Raw genomic sequence first — 15,174 nt, forward strand, 5'->3', positions numbered from 1 at the left:
AGCAGGGGGAAACAACAGGCACCTCCCTAATCTGGAAAATAGAATACTACTAAAAGAAGGACAGCAAAAAACTTGATTGCGTTTTTGGGGGGTTATTTTGGTTTTTACTTATTTTAAATCACCTGCTTATTTGGGATGGATAAACTGACTAGATTCAGAAGTAATGCCATCAGAAAGCGTGTTTAGTACCAGTCCATGAATACAAATGAAACCGAGGGATTTCTGTAAATCATAACCAACCAGTGAGGTTTCAACGCTTTCAGTCCAGATTTACTGATCTTAAGTAAACCATTTCATGGAGAGACTCCCCTAGTCACACACATACACTAACAGCAAATGATTTTTAGTTTCTCATTTTCAAGAACATTAAATCATGACAAAGAGCAAGCTACTTGGAAAGGCATTGCTAGTCCTTAAATGTCAATTTTAAAGTTCAGCATAAGAAAATGAACAGACTGAAAATGTCAGCAAAAGATGAGACCAAAATGATCACATATTTCAAGATTTTGTAACCACAGTAGCTACATCCTCTCTCAGTATTGTTAGTTTCAAGTTTAGGACTTCTTACTGAAGTGTGAAGATTAAGATTTAACTGAATGTTAACTGTGAGTCTGAGAAAAAAAAACCTAATGAATTACGATATTCCTGAAATGCTATTGGAATTACAATATTGAGACAGCTGCATATATCTGAGAAACAATGCTCCGAAATATAAAAAAAACCCAACTAGTTGTAACTATGGCATGGCTTTATACGACATAATCTAAACCCAATAAAATTTCAGTGAACAACTGTTGTTCACTATTGGCAACAGATTATAAATGGCAAAAATACAAATGCTATATACAAAACACAACAATTTCAAAATATTTTATTGAAATTTGCATACAAACAATTTTGAAGGCTATTCCTCAATTAGTTAATTCTAAATATTCATGAAAAAGTAGTGGTTCATTTCCAAAGATCTCCACCATAGAGTTAGGTGCTTCAAGAGCTTTTTGCTTTTCTAATCATTGCTTCCATCATATCCCACTGCTCTTTGGTAACCTAATAAAAGAAAAAAGCATTTTACTGGAATTCCATATAACAATTCTACATCTAATTATTTGTTTGAATAAGAAAGGCATTAATACCATCTTCAAATCATTGAATTCTCCTGCCATTGAAACATATTCTCCACCATCCATTCTTATAACCTAGAGAAAGCATAAGCAGCGTATTTAACAGGAGTGGGGTTTCTGTAGCATTTCCTTGTTATAAACTACGGAAGTTATTTTTTATTAATTTGCATCAGAAAATCCTATGCTCAAAATAATAATTCAATCACTTTTAGAAGTTCTTTTTAAAGGCACTATCATGCATTGCAATTAAAAGGTTAATAATGCTTGTAAAGAATTTCAAAGTAGCAGTTTCTGTTTCGTTTCTGATAACAGGGCTTTCTATAAAGTATCAGCAAAACTCAGACTGTCATCAGGTTAATTGTGCAAACAAGATCAACCCAAACTCACTGCTCCATTAACCCAGCTTGCATAGTCACTGCAGAAATAGGCAGCAAGATTTGCGATTTCTTCTACGGTTCCCAGACGACCACAGGGAATCCTCTCAATAATTTTCTTCTCAAATGTGCCTGTTGGGTCAAGGCGGCTGAAAGCACCCTGAGAATTGAGAGAAACATTGAGGGGGTAAAGTTATAACTACATCAGAAATTAAAATCCAACAGATATTTGACTGCAGATAAACAATATGGAAGTTAACATTTGTCAGTAAATTGTCTACACCCTCTTTGTCAGCAGGATGAGAAAGAAGAAAGTAGGAAACAGAAAACAATTCATCCATCTTGCACCGATACGCATCTACTGAGGATAATGAGATAGAATTCTACACATTTGGGACAGTCACCCACCATCTATCTATGAAAAACAAAAGGAGTTAATAATCTTTGTTTCCCTCTCAACCCCGATAAACATTTGAGGTAATAAGCAAGACTCAAAATCGCTGTATGGGCAGGGGAGAGGAACAAGGGCAGAAAATGAGCAGGGAAGTGACATAACTAAATTACACATAACATGGAGTAAGAAAAACTGAAAAGAGAAGAAACCCAAGTTCAGTTATATAGCAGCAATGGCTAGAACTAAACCAAGTCACTGGAAGTTTTGGTATTTGAATAGTTTAGAATGGCACAGGAAATCAAAGAGATTTTTTTCTTTTTGGGTCCTCCAGAAGGAAACAACCTCCTCAAGTAAAATCAGAAATATATTAGTAACATTTATGTTAAGTTACTGCAGTAAAAACTACGAGTTAAAGCACACTGTAATTTTGTAATCATGGCTGTTCCCCTGCCACAAGTCTTCTATCATGTTTTTAGATGCCAATTTATAAGCTTAACAATACTGCGCTTGTACATTTTTTTCTTTTCCTCTCATGACTTTTAACAGTGTTTTCTGAAGAAATGGATGCAGCCCCTAAGGCAGAAAGCCTTGATTTTGCAATATGCTGTTTTAAGTAATGCTGGTCTGCCTTTTTATGCTTTCGGGGCTATTTTAACTTGGAACCAATATGACAAATGCAGTACTTTATTAAGAACACACAGTACCTCCAGTGGGATATACACTATTAGTTTAAATGAGAAACATTACCAGGAGGTAGCAACTGACACTTAAAGCAGTTAACTTGTCGAAAATTACGAGAATCTATAAATCAAAGTGATATATTGCCACATGATATAGTGGATGCCAAAATATAGATTCAAAAAGGAACAGGACAAACTAATGGAAGAAAAGAATCCACCAAGATGATTTTAACACAAAGAGCTATCAAGTGTATCCAACTCCATAGATATGAAGGAGAAATGTCACTTGATGTTTTTCTTCTACTCTTGCCTAAAAATCCACCAGATACAAGGCCTGGAAGACTTTTGGTCTGATCCTCTAATGTTGTTTTAACATTCTTACAACCTTGCTGGTACTGCCACTTATAGAATCACAGAATAGTTAGGGTTGGAAAGGACCTTAAGATCATCTAGTTCCAAACCCCCTGCCATGAGCAGGGACACCACACACTAAACTATGTCACCCAAGGCTCTGTCCAGCCTGGCCTGAATACCTCCAGGGTTGGAGCATTCACAACTTCCTTGGGCAACCTATTCCAGTGCCTCACCACCCTCACTGTGAAGAACTTCTTCCTTATATCTAACCTAAACTTCCCCTGTTTAAGTTTAAAGCCATTACCCCTTGTCCTACCACTACAGTCCCTAATGAAGAGTCCCTCCCCAGCATCCTTGTAGGCCCCCTTCAGATATTGGAAGGCTGCTATCAGGTCTCCACGCAGCCTTCTCTTCTCCAGGCTGAACAGCCCCAACTTTCTCAGCCTGTCTTCATACGGGAGGTGCTCCAGTCCTCTTATCATCCTCATGGCCCTCCTCTGGACTTGCTCCAACAGCTCCATGTCCTTTTTATGTTGAGGACACCAGAACTGGACACAATACTCCAAGTGAGGTCTCACGAGAGCAGAGTAGAGGGGCAGGATCACCTCTTTTGACCTGCTGGTAATGCTTCTTTTTATGCAGCCCAGGATACGGCTGGGGTTCTCGGGGTCTAGCACACACTGCCTGCTCATGTCGTATCTTTATTTACAGTCAAAAAAGGTAAAATCGAGTTTTCCAATGTAGCATCTAATATTGACAAAAGGAAAAAAATAAAAATAGAATAAAAAAAGCAAGCAACCCTGCACCCTACCCCAAAAAACAGCAAAAACAACTGTGAAATATTTTACAGGTAGTAGTAATACCATTATTAGCTGTTACTGCTCATAATTGTAATTTTTTGGTTCAATGTGAAATGCATCCTCCTCTCTCCTCTTGCAGGACTGCTTTCTTTTCTCTTCCTGTTCCAGCTGCTCTGGATTACTTCCTTCGAGCCCTCCAGTCCTCCTTTTCACTCAGAACAAAGCTTCACATTTCCTTGCTGACTTAGTTTTTCTCTTCCTAGATTTGTGTTTTTCAGCAAAACTAGTGAGATTCTGTTCTCATAAACCTAAAAGAGATTCTCAAATTTTGGAATTGATGAGATGTTTTGTTTAAAAATTAGGAGTTCAGGCAGAAATAGGCATTTTTACTTCACCAAGTATAAGTAGACAAACTATGTATGTACAGTCGATAAGAATCAAATTAGGTATTTTGATATATTTATTTGAGACCCTAAAAAAGGGTTTGTTTATATTAGTGTAGTAAAGGGGCAGTAGCAGGTTTCAGAAGTTCCAGAAATTCTGTTTTACAAAAGGACTGAGATGTAGTGTGTTCAATATTCCAGCACAGTCTTGAATACCAATGAAATCATACTTTAACAGTTACAGAAAAGGTTACACTATCTTAAAGTTAACTACAAAGCATAAGGTGTTCTATAAAGAATATTCAAGGCCGTGTTTCACTTCATGCTATGTACCTTTGTTTTAATTGGACCTGGTTGAATCACATTGAATCTCATGCCATATCTACCCCATTCAGCCGCAAGAGACCTAAAAATGCATTAACAGAATGCATCAATAATTTAAACACAGTATTTTAATAATGCTACTTAGGAAAAAAAAAGAAGAAAAAACTAAACTGAATCAAACACCTAAATACTAAAATTTTTGTGAAACAAGCATTTCTACTTGAGGTCGGAGTTTTTATATTATTCCTAACATTTCAAAGAAGAAAAAGATCACATTCACAAACAGAGGAGTATTGGTTTAATAGATGCATCATAGACAAGGTATCATGAAGGAGCAATTCTTCCCTCACAAATCATACAGATGATTTTGGCACCTAAAATCCTTGAAAAGCAACCGTTAAGCCACCATCTTTCTTTGGTAATTTAGACTATCCCATATGATATTCAACACAGCTCTCAGATGTTTTGAAACAACCCAAATCAGAGGTTACATTCTAAAATGGGACCAGTGAATAATTCTGCTTTATGGCAACATTTTCTCTGCATAAGCAGTACTTTAGATGGAACCATCTACTACAGTGAAGGAATTAGCTGGGTCACAAGGTCTCTGAGAAGTACACACTTCACTTACAGCTCTATAGACACAAATCAAGACCATCACTGATTCCCTCACATTTTTCTGGATAAGGAATTCTAGTTACTAAAAGGCTGCCAAACTATTAAATTCCTTCTTCCAAAGTGCAGAAGAATCTATTCACTATGAAGGACTGCAGTATACATAATAACAACAGAAATACTTTTGTTTGCTGAGAAACACGGACACATCACATGATGCTGTTCTGAATTAAATATGACTGCAGATCTTAATTTAAAATAGTGGTGAGAAATACATTTCTTTATGAAACTAGACAGGTGAAGCAACAGTATACTCCCCCCAAATACAAGCACATCTTTTCCCAAGACAAAAGAAAAGTGGAAGGTACTACAGACCTCAAACAGTTCCCCTAATAACTATCTTCAAGTGATGGTTCACCCACGAAAATGCAAGAGAATCTGATTATCAAAACTCTAATTGAAACTTTAGAACTTGTTATTGCCAAAAGAAGTAGTTCCACTTGCCCTTACCTTGTCCTTGTGAGAAAAATCATCCACTCATCCTTGTGATAGAAATCATAATAATAGCAGTTAATACTTCCTTCTGCAAGAAGCTGTCAGCATACTATTTTCTTGCCAGGATACTGGAGGCTGGAAGGTTCTCTTATGATACAATGGAATAAAAGGACTACACCAACTAGATTCATTTTTACAGACCAATTACCCTATGTCAAGGATGTGAAAAGCAGAACGCAAATTTTGCTATATTACTCACTTGCTCATTGCTTCTACACCAGCTTTGGCAGAAGCGCTCGGCAACACAAATCCTGAACCACTCTCTGCATAAATTGTTGTAATAGCCAGAAAAGCCGCTCCTGCAATTTTCAACACACATTTTAAAAAACCACAAACAAACAAACAAAAAATACATGAAAAATCAGATTCTGAACTTAAAATAAAAGCAACCTCAGCAGTACAGAAGTTTGCAGCTCAAATGCCAGGGATGACATTTCACTCTGGGTTGTAAACAGGCACTGTAAAAATCTGGTCTTGGAAGCTTTGCTTTCAAGCCTTTTTATTTCAGTTCCCTCTTTTCCATCAATGTTGAATTGTTCCATTTAAGTGTAAATAACTACTTATTAGGCTCCAAAGGCCTAAACCCTCAGACCTTTTCTCATAATGAGTTTACATGTGCAAATCAGCCTAACTGGAGTGAAGGTCTAAGATGTTAGTGTCGTTTTAGAAGCTGTCCTAGTCTAGTAGTCACTAAGCCGGTAGAAAGAGAAAAAAAAAACCAGTCAACATTAACAATTAGGTTTGGCATAATCTTAAAATGACACAGTTTAGGGCTCAAGTTAAAGTATATGCAGGAAAAAAAAAAAAAGAAATTTTCAGTAGCTTTTCTGCAGTAGAACTTATGACAAAGCTAACCTGCATAACTTTTTCCTATTATGATCACAACAAACTGTATTAGAAAAAGACCACTTTTTTTTATATGTTATATTTTATAACAGATTTAGCAAAAACATTATGGAAACTGCAACTCTTTATTTAATCTTTCATAGAAGCCTGCAAATTCTATTTGTCTGATCAATGATGAGCAAGAACTCACTTTTACTGGGAAATGGAGGACAAAGGATGACAATTCACTACTTACGCCACAGTAACTAAAATAACTGTTCTACTTACTGTATTTCAAAAATAATTTAATTAGAATAGCTACCCAAGGGATATTTCTGAAACAATATACATTACTGATAGAATGTATGTGACGAAGTAGAGACTTGGTTAAAAAATTACAGTAATATTACACAAGAGAAACTAAAGAGAACCATAAACAAGCACTGACAGAAATGCCAGCAGATATCCAGAGACCATAGGCCCTATTTATAAAAAGTAGGGTACAGCCAGTGACTTTGAATAGAAAAATCAACACAGAACAGCTCTGAAGTTATCTAGAGTTGGTTTTTAATTAAACCATTGAAATTTTAAAATATGGGTTAGAGGTGAGTTGGGTGAACCTAACACAGAGGCAAGAACAACAATTTACAGCTCTGAAGTTAGTACTCTTCATTTCACACTCGGTTTTTATTTCTAAAACTGGTATTCATGAAATAGACAGTATCTAACCAATTATCTCCTCTCATTCTGTATAACTTTAGCGTATAAGTAATGCACTAGCAAATTAGAAATCCCTTTTAAATACCAGTACAAACATAAGAGTCAATAAGCAGAGCACTTTTATTATTCACTAAATTGGGTTTAATGTAGGTCACACTGTAGACCTAAAGGATGTGCCAGTGTTTTAGTAACTCTCAGATGTTTAGCATCCTCACAGACCGCTATAAAATACCTGCATGGGGTAAACAGCACTTCAGAAACTTAGGACTCTGCTCAAACTTAAAAAACCAAGCACATAAAAATAAAATGAAGGTAGAAAATGAACAGACTAATAGGTATGCTTGATTTACTTACAAAAACATGTCTTCAACAAAACCTTAAATGAAAAGTCTTACTTACAGAATCCCCCAGAAAGAAGGCATGCAAGTAGCAAAAGAAATTCATGTGTTTGGGAAGCTTAGAAGTGAAAGGAAGAGAGACTGGAAAGGAAGGTGAATGACTTCTGGATTTTGCCAAATTTGAGGGTGGAAACAAGAAAATAGTCTTTCATTCAACAGCAGCAAAGACAAAGGTGCTTTTAAAGCTGTATTTCGCATTACTACAGGGAGACATTGCATGCCTCTGGAAGGCCATAAAGCGAACTGTTACAATAGTTTGCTATAATGATATAATTCAGAGTTGGGAATGGAGTTTTAATGTGGGAGTATTAGCACTAGAATGGCAGAAATAATTTTTTTATGTGCTGCTAAAATATATGTGGGAAATAGCTTGTCAACTGATCAAAACTGTTACAGACTTACTGAAAAAATATTAACTTTATATTGTTATAATTAAATAGTACAAACCCACTGAGTACATTTTGGAGAAGAGTTTTGAAGAAATTCAACTAATGCAGAGGTAAGAGAAATACAATGTAGAGAAATACAAAAGGATTATTTCAACACAGTATCTGCACCTAGAAAACAGGATTCAGAAGCGAGGGCACATCGAAAACCATAATATACCTCATTGCTTTTAAATGTTATTTGAGATTATATAATTCTGATTAAAAAAGTTCAACGTTTTTTAATTCATAATTGTAAGATAATATAAAATGAAATCAGTTATTTCTATATAATGTATGACTTAACATAGAAGAGCATACATTAGTTTTCCCTTAAAGACAAAAAAGAGGTTACGTAAGCCTCTGGCTATCAAAGAACTATCATGTTTTTAAGGTAAAGTTAAAACATTGGCTGAAACTTCTTGGTAGTTTACTGGAAGAACTCCTTGGTAGAACTAGGAATTATACTAGGGCAAATAAAAGCTAATACTGATTTCAATTTCTAAATACTTTTTCAAACTATCTCAAAGGTAATTTTGTCTAGTGCTATTAGTCAAACACCACAGCTGTGAATTTACTGGAAAATTTGAAGTGATATCCTGACTTGCTGCTCATTTAAATAAATGCCACATGCTCAGTTGCTCCATAAAACCAACACAGATATAGAAGACTCAAGAGAAGTAACATAAGTAAGCATATGTTTTAAACAAAGCCTTATTTTTTTAAAAAAGTTTACAACTAGCACGAACTCTGCAGTCAGATTTTTATATTCAACTTCATGGATTCTGGGTTCAATTTTAAGGGCAGATTCCAGAATGAAGTAATCGCTAGCCAGTTTTACTGTGTGGTATTTAAGTTATGGCTTTACTAAAAATTAAGTTTCTTTCTAGAAACTATGTATAATGTTAAAAATTGTGTTTAAAACTCTTAAAATATATAATAATAGTAAGGCAAGGAATGCAAGTAATAATATTGTGTAATATAACATACTTAGATACCATTTATCTTAAGATACCTTTCTGTACATTAATGAGCTCCTTTCCGACTTCCAGAGTTACAAAAGCAGTACCATTAAGCACAATATCAGTTATTGTTCTCCATGCATTAGCAGAAAGCCGTTCAGAAGGGGAAATAAAGTTTCCAGCTGCATTATTTATCACAACCTGAAACACATGAAGGAAAACCTAAGAGTTAACTAGAAATAACTCTCCCTGAGAGAAAAGCAAAGAAGGAACTTTCTATGGTTTCCAGGTGGAAAAGTAAAAATATCCTCATCAAATGGAGGGGGGGGAGGGATGGGGAAGAATAATTAAGCAGAAATTTTAACATCTGTAGCATGGATATATATCAGTAACAGAAAATGAGCTTTATTTCCAAACTGCTGTAGTTACTAGTCTAGTACTGAGGAACTGTAGAGGGTGACTTGTCGCTATTTTCCAGAGTCGCAAGTTCATCCTAACAAAATAGTCTGTGCCCACCAAGTTCCAAGGTCACATATCATATTTAATGTAAAAGTTGCATGGGAACAAAAGCAAAAGAAGTTCAGGTAACCTGATGACTAAAGTTTGGATTAGCTGACTGTTGTGTAACAGGAAGTCTAATCAGTCATGACAAAAGAGAATATTATGATTTAGTGAACTGCAAGCAACTAGTTCATAACTGTTTTTTAATAGATGTATATCCATCATGTGTTGCCTCTCTACAAACAATAGCTGGGCACAGAATACTTTCAATATATCATTTGCTAAGCCCTTCAAACTAGCAAGTTAGATACAGTTTATCTTAAGCGGACTAAGCATCACATAAGCAGTTTTTAAACCAAAACTTATGTGGCCAGATCTTGTGTATTTAATAATAGTAACATGTGATGAAGCAATAAATAATTGCATTACTTACGGAATGGCACTGAGATTCATGTAAGTTTGCATGTAAAAGAAAGTATTTGTCCTGAAGAACTTCTAGACTAAATTAAGACATTAGGCCTCCCTAGAGTTTGAAGAAAAATAAATGCGTGAACACCTCAAGATACTGAGGACGTTACTTGAATCACTGAATTATTATAGTGAAGACACAGCAGTAAAACTAGTGAACTAAAGACTGCATAACACAATCTTTGAGGCATGTAGATACATGACTGCCAAAACAATCCGTATGAGAAGAGAATGACTGGTTTCTAATTGGGACTAAGACTTGTGGGGATGGAGCTGTAGCTATAAGGAGTAGGATACTGCCATTAACTTCTATTTTTGAGATCTCACCTCACATGCACAGTGGCAGTGATGCCCAGGCTTGCAGTATTCATAAGCTTAGGTGTCATGTCTGTCACTAAAACAAAAACTAGTCAGTAAGAACTGAATATCTAATTTACTCTGCAGTCTCTCACACAGAATATGTGAAATTAAAGAGAATTAAATACTTATAAAGAACAAGTCATGGGAAGTATTTATTCAGAAAATTACTAATGTACTAAAAATGTAACACACAGAAAGAAGTCTCCTTCCTTTCTGCACACGCTTAAAAACTTGAGATTGTGATGTGTTTTGGCCAAAACCTGCAGTAACCGTTAGTCAAAATGACATACAGAATATCTTGTTTACAAATCAGGGCAGTGAGCTGCCCTATTTTATAGAATACAGCTGTGAGAAAGTTTCTCCACTCCTTAGCACATTTAGAACTCAGTAGGTTCTATGCCATGTCTGTAAGAAGTTACTGGTGAATGCAGTGTCTACAATATGTATGTCTACACATGACAGTTTTAAACAGTTTTAAACCCCACTGACTACCCTTTACGTTGACGTTAACATCCTCATCACACTATCAGCTAGCAGAATCTGAGTTATTTCTCTCATGATCAAATCAGAATTTGGTGCTTGTCATTGTTCAGACTCCACCAGACCACCCTTCTCAAAGCAACAGCCTGATGTGAAGAGCTCTGTGTTTTGTCCCAAATTACTAAAAAGCACATGCTTAGCTTTACTGAATATTTTTTTCTTCACTTTATGAGAACTTAGTCTTCAAGTTGGAAACTTCTTTGTGTATTTAATCAGCTAAGCAAGGACCAAAGAAGACACTTATGACTACTTCCATTTCAAATTTGTGAGACATACTGTTAATAGGCAACAAGTGTAATTTGGTACCAACACAGGTAAGTCACCTTTTCAGGAGTATTAAAGGGCAATAATAGCCAGTTTATTTAATTAATTCAGAGAATCATATCATAATTGTTTCACTGTTTACAAAGAAAATGTTAAGTCTTCAGAATAAGGACAGCAACGTTTTGTCTATTTGGCCACTAAGTATTTAAGAACCACAGGAACAGAGTAACCAATCTAACTGTAAATGTTAGCTTTACCTTGAAATACTGCCACTTTCTGCCTAGTGTCTCTTTAGATCCCATTAACTTTCTATCACAGTCATTTGCTTCATACCTACTATGCAGAGTATTTTCAGTAATGAAGATTGAAGTTCTTTCACTAGAACACTTACATCAGGATGTCCTGCCACTTCGATTACTTTGGCAACAGCATTCTTAACAGAAACTGGATCTCTCACATCGCACTGGATGGCATGAACCTATGTAATAACAGAAAGACAGCTGTAAAACTTCAGAACTATCTCGCTCATAAATTCAGCATGCCCACAGAAGCACATAAATGCATAAAAATCCAAGAAGCATTTAAAGTATAATAACTAACATTCACAAAACTATAAAAATTTACCTTATTCCCTGTTTTAGAAGAAATTTCTTCTGCTGTTTCTTTCAAAACATCAAGCTTCCTAGAAATAAGTACACAACATCACTAAATTGCAATTAAATGCAATTAGAATTCAGATTAATAAAATTTGATTTTTTTTTTTCTGAGCAAATGAGCTAAAACTTGTAACATGCGCACATGTGTGTGTTGCTGATTTTCATGAAACTATGTTTGGTCACTAAATTTCCGAAAGAAAATTGAATCCGAACAATTTCTCATTAGTGCTACTTCAAAGCAATCCAGGAGTGACTACAGTAAGAGACTGTTAAACTAATCAAATGTGATAACCTAGGAAACATTCTTTAAAGGAAAATCAGGGCTGTTTTTAAAGTCATACGAATTAAGAGGAATGGCTTTAATTCTTTATTGCAATTCAAATCTGTATCAATGACACATGCAATAATACACTCAAAATGTTCAATAATTAGCTATTTCAAAATTTTTGTTCTCTTTTAGGCTTTAGTTGAATTTAATATCCTGGGTTGTTTATTTTGCTGCCGTGCTTCATGGAAATGCATTTGGTTTGTTTCTTCCTACTCCTGGTTACACCATTAGTCACTTGCAGACGGATCTGCAAATGTCTGGTATTTGCAGTATGACATAAAAGCTACTGAAATAGAGTAAACAGAATACATTTATCCAGTTTATGAAGAAAGCAGCAAGATCCATTATGAAGAAGAAAACAGATCTATTCATCATTTAGTACTAAATGAAAGCTCTAAACTACCTTCATTAGTATTTACCTGCTTGCTATAACACATGTGGCACCTAAACTGGACAAAGTTGTTGTCATGCCTTTGCCAATCCCAGTACCTCCGCCAGTTACAAAGGCCACTTTCCCTTGAAAGGTATTTGGTGGCAACATCACTTTTTGAAGAGGTGAAAAGAATGCAGCTTGCGGTGCATTGCTGCCTTGATGCAGTACATTTGGCCCACGGCTGAAAAACTGAAAGAAAGAAAAAGAGGAAAGTTAGTTTTTTCTTATTTCTGCATACAGGGCTGTTACACGAGATTAGGTTTTCTCATGACAGTAGAGGAAACCATAACTGCCTTATTATAAAGTGAATGTAAGAATGATTCCATTGTATTATACTAAAATGGGCCTTCACATTAGACTAGGGAAGCACCTGAGCTATTTTTAGACTTCCAACTATTGAAAAAAATATTGTAATCATTATTTTTATTTTGAAAGTTAGTCTGTCTTACGTCTGTCACTCTTACTAACATACATGGAAAAACATGACCAACTAATTAGACCCCCAGCAGGATTCAGATTTCCGATTCATATACATACTGGATGCGTAAAGAGTTTAGCCCTAACAAATCTGTGTGATTTTGAGATTACAAGTGTATATGTTTACAAATGCAAAACCTTCAGTAGTAGCTTTCAAGGCTTTGATCCTTTACTACCGTACTTCGTATAAGTCTTCCTTACTGGAGAACAGGGCAGAATCAAACTCCATGAGACCAGACCCAAATGTTACTGCTGCTAAGCAAAGCAATGCCACCTCCCAGACAAAACTCTTCAAGGTTTGGTTATCAGATTGAGAAAGCTGAGACTGTTCAGCCCAGGGAGGGAAAGGCTGCATGGAGACTTCATAGCAGCCTTCCAGTATCTGAAAGGGGCCTACAAGGATGCCGGAGAGGGACTCTTCATCAGGGACTGTAGTGACAGGACAAGGGGTAATGGGTAACTCAAGCCCTAACCTAAATACTTAATTAAATGTTTTGGGACAGCAGCACTACAGTAATAATTTCCAATTTATTTAGAATACAAAAGTTACCTTCAACTGAACCTATTAACTCTTCCAAACATGACAAAACTAGATTAATGTTTGATATGCACAAAATTAAAATACTGTAAGTTATGTTTATTTTCTCTTGTAGTAATTTGTCCTTGGGCCTTTGATGTGTTTATTTGAATTTAAAAGAACAAAAAAGACCAAAAAAAAAGGAAAGAAGACCAAATGTCTACTCTTGTGTGTTGGTGTTAATAAAAACATGAAATTGTTCAGTAGGTTGACATGAAGAAAGGTTATTTTAAAATAGTAAAAAATATTATAACTTAACAGGGGAGATTCAGGCTGACCATGAGGAAGAAGTTTTTGCAGTGAGGGTGGTAAAACCCTGGCACAGGCTTCCAAGAGAGGTGGTGGATGCACCATCCCTGGAAATATTCAAGGCCAGGCTGGATGTGGTTCTGGGCAACCTGATCTAATTGAAGATGTCCCTGCTCATTGGAGGGGGTTAAACTAGATGACCTTCAAAGGTCCCTTCCAACACAAACTGTTCTATGATTCTATTTACTAACTCACATTTTCAACACCAAAATTAAGAGACAGCATTTCTAGTGGTAGCTGAATCATCTGTACATGCTACAGCTACAATGCACAGGGATGAGGGTTTCACAGAGCTTAAAGCTGGCCTGAGAAAGTGTGCATGTGAATCTTTCTGTGATACAATACATTTGCATCCAAGGAACAGGTGAAAACAGAATAATCATGAAATTACGCTACCAGTTTAACAGAACTCATGTTCCAAAGAAGTAATAAAGCAAAAACACAGTTAAGAAGAGTTGTGGGCACTATGTAGAACAAAATCAAGAAAGTAAAGCTCTAACTACAGCTAGAATTATCACAAAAGTGAAGCAGTGCAGCAAGTCCTACAGCATTTATATTAAACATGTACTTTAGGGATACCTTCTAGAACTTGTGGCTCTTCAGGTATGTGTAACAGCTTCTCATAAGCACAAAAATAAGCCAAAGGTGGTTCTAAAGAACACAACCAGACCAAATGGAAAATCCAAAGAATGTCATAACACTTTTCTGAAACAACAAAATTCCATGGACGAGATCTGCCTCGAATGTCTGTAAAACAGTGGTGATTTTTTTCCCCCCAATTCTCCCAGTGAAAATGAAATTTGCATATTTCCATGGAGTACTAGAATACTATTAAGCCATCAGGAAAGCAGAGTGTGAAGATTCTCTTTTCCATCTTTCTCTGTACTTCCCTCACTCATGTCCTCTCTCTTCAGGTATGCAGGGAGGGAGAAGGGCTCCCTCTGGAGAGCTTCAGCTCATGGCAGAGATTGCAAATCAAGACAGCATTTGGACTCTTCTCTTCTTCCAGCATAAGGAGATAACCAGAAATAATCCTTACACAATACTGAGTCACCTTTATCAGGTGCTCTGTTGGTGACCATCACAGCTCTTGCTCACCACTACAGAAACCATGCAAGTAGCTTTCCTCCTGCCTGGGGGAGGAAGCCAGCCCCCCTCCCCCCCCCGCGGCGCCCCCCCCCAGCCACAGCAGGGGCAGGCGAGAAGACTGCACTGAGACTAATAAAGTACTGTAATGATACTAAGCAGCCAGTGAAGTTGGTATAATTCAGCTAACTTTTCCCAAGACTGCTATCATCTTATTACTAGCTTGCACATGGGGCTCTGTGACA

General features: G+C 36.3%; 1 protein-coding gene across 1 annotated transcript; it reads right to left on the reverse strand.

Moving 5' to 3' along the window:
• Nucleotides 1–852: 852 nt before the first annotated feature.
• Nucleotides 853–12,669, reverse strand: DECR1 (2,4-dienoyl CoA reductase 1, mitochondrial; the record flags this gene model as incomplete). The annotated part of the gene is made up of 9 exons (XM_010012066.1): nucleotides 853–1,047; nucleotides 1,134–1,196; nucleotides 1,509–1,655; nucleotides 4,440–4,512; nucleotides 5,800–5,899; nucleotides 8,984–9,131; nucleotides 11,455–11,541; nucleotides 11,688–11,745; nucleotides 12,467–12,669. Coding segments are annotated over 9 exons (939 nt in total), but the record flags the coding sequence as incomplete, so codon positions are not given.
• Between the last annotated feature and the right edge of the window lie 2,505 nt (nucleotides 12,670–15,174).

The sequence above is a fragment of the Nestor notabilis genome, unplaced genomic scaffold (assembly GCF_000696875.1).
Source record: "Nestor notabilis isolate BGI_N333 unplaced genomic scaffold, ASM69687v1 scaffold10563, whole genome shotgun sequence".
NCBI lineage: Eukaryota > Metazoa > Chordata > Aves > Psittaciformes > Psittacidae > Nestor > Nestor notabilis.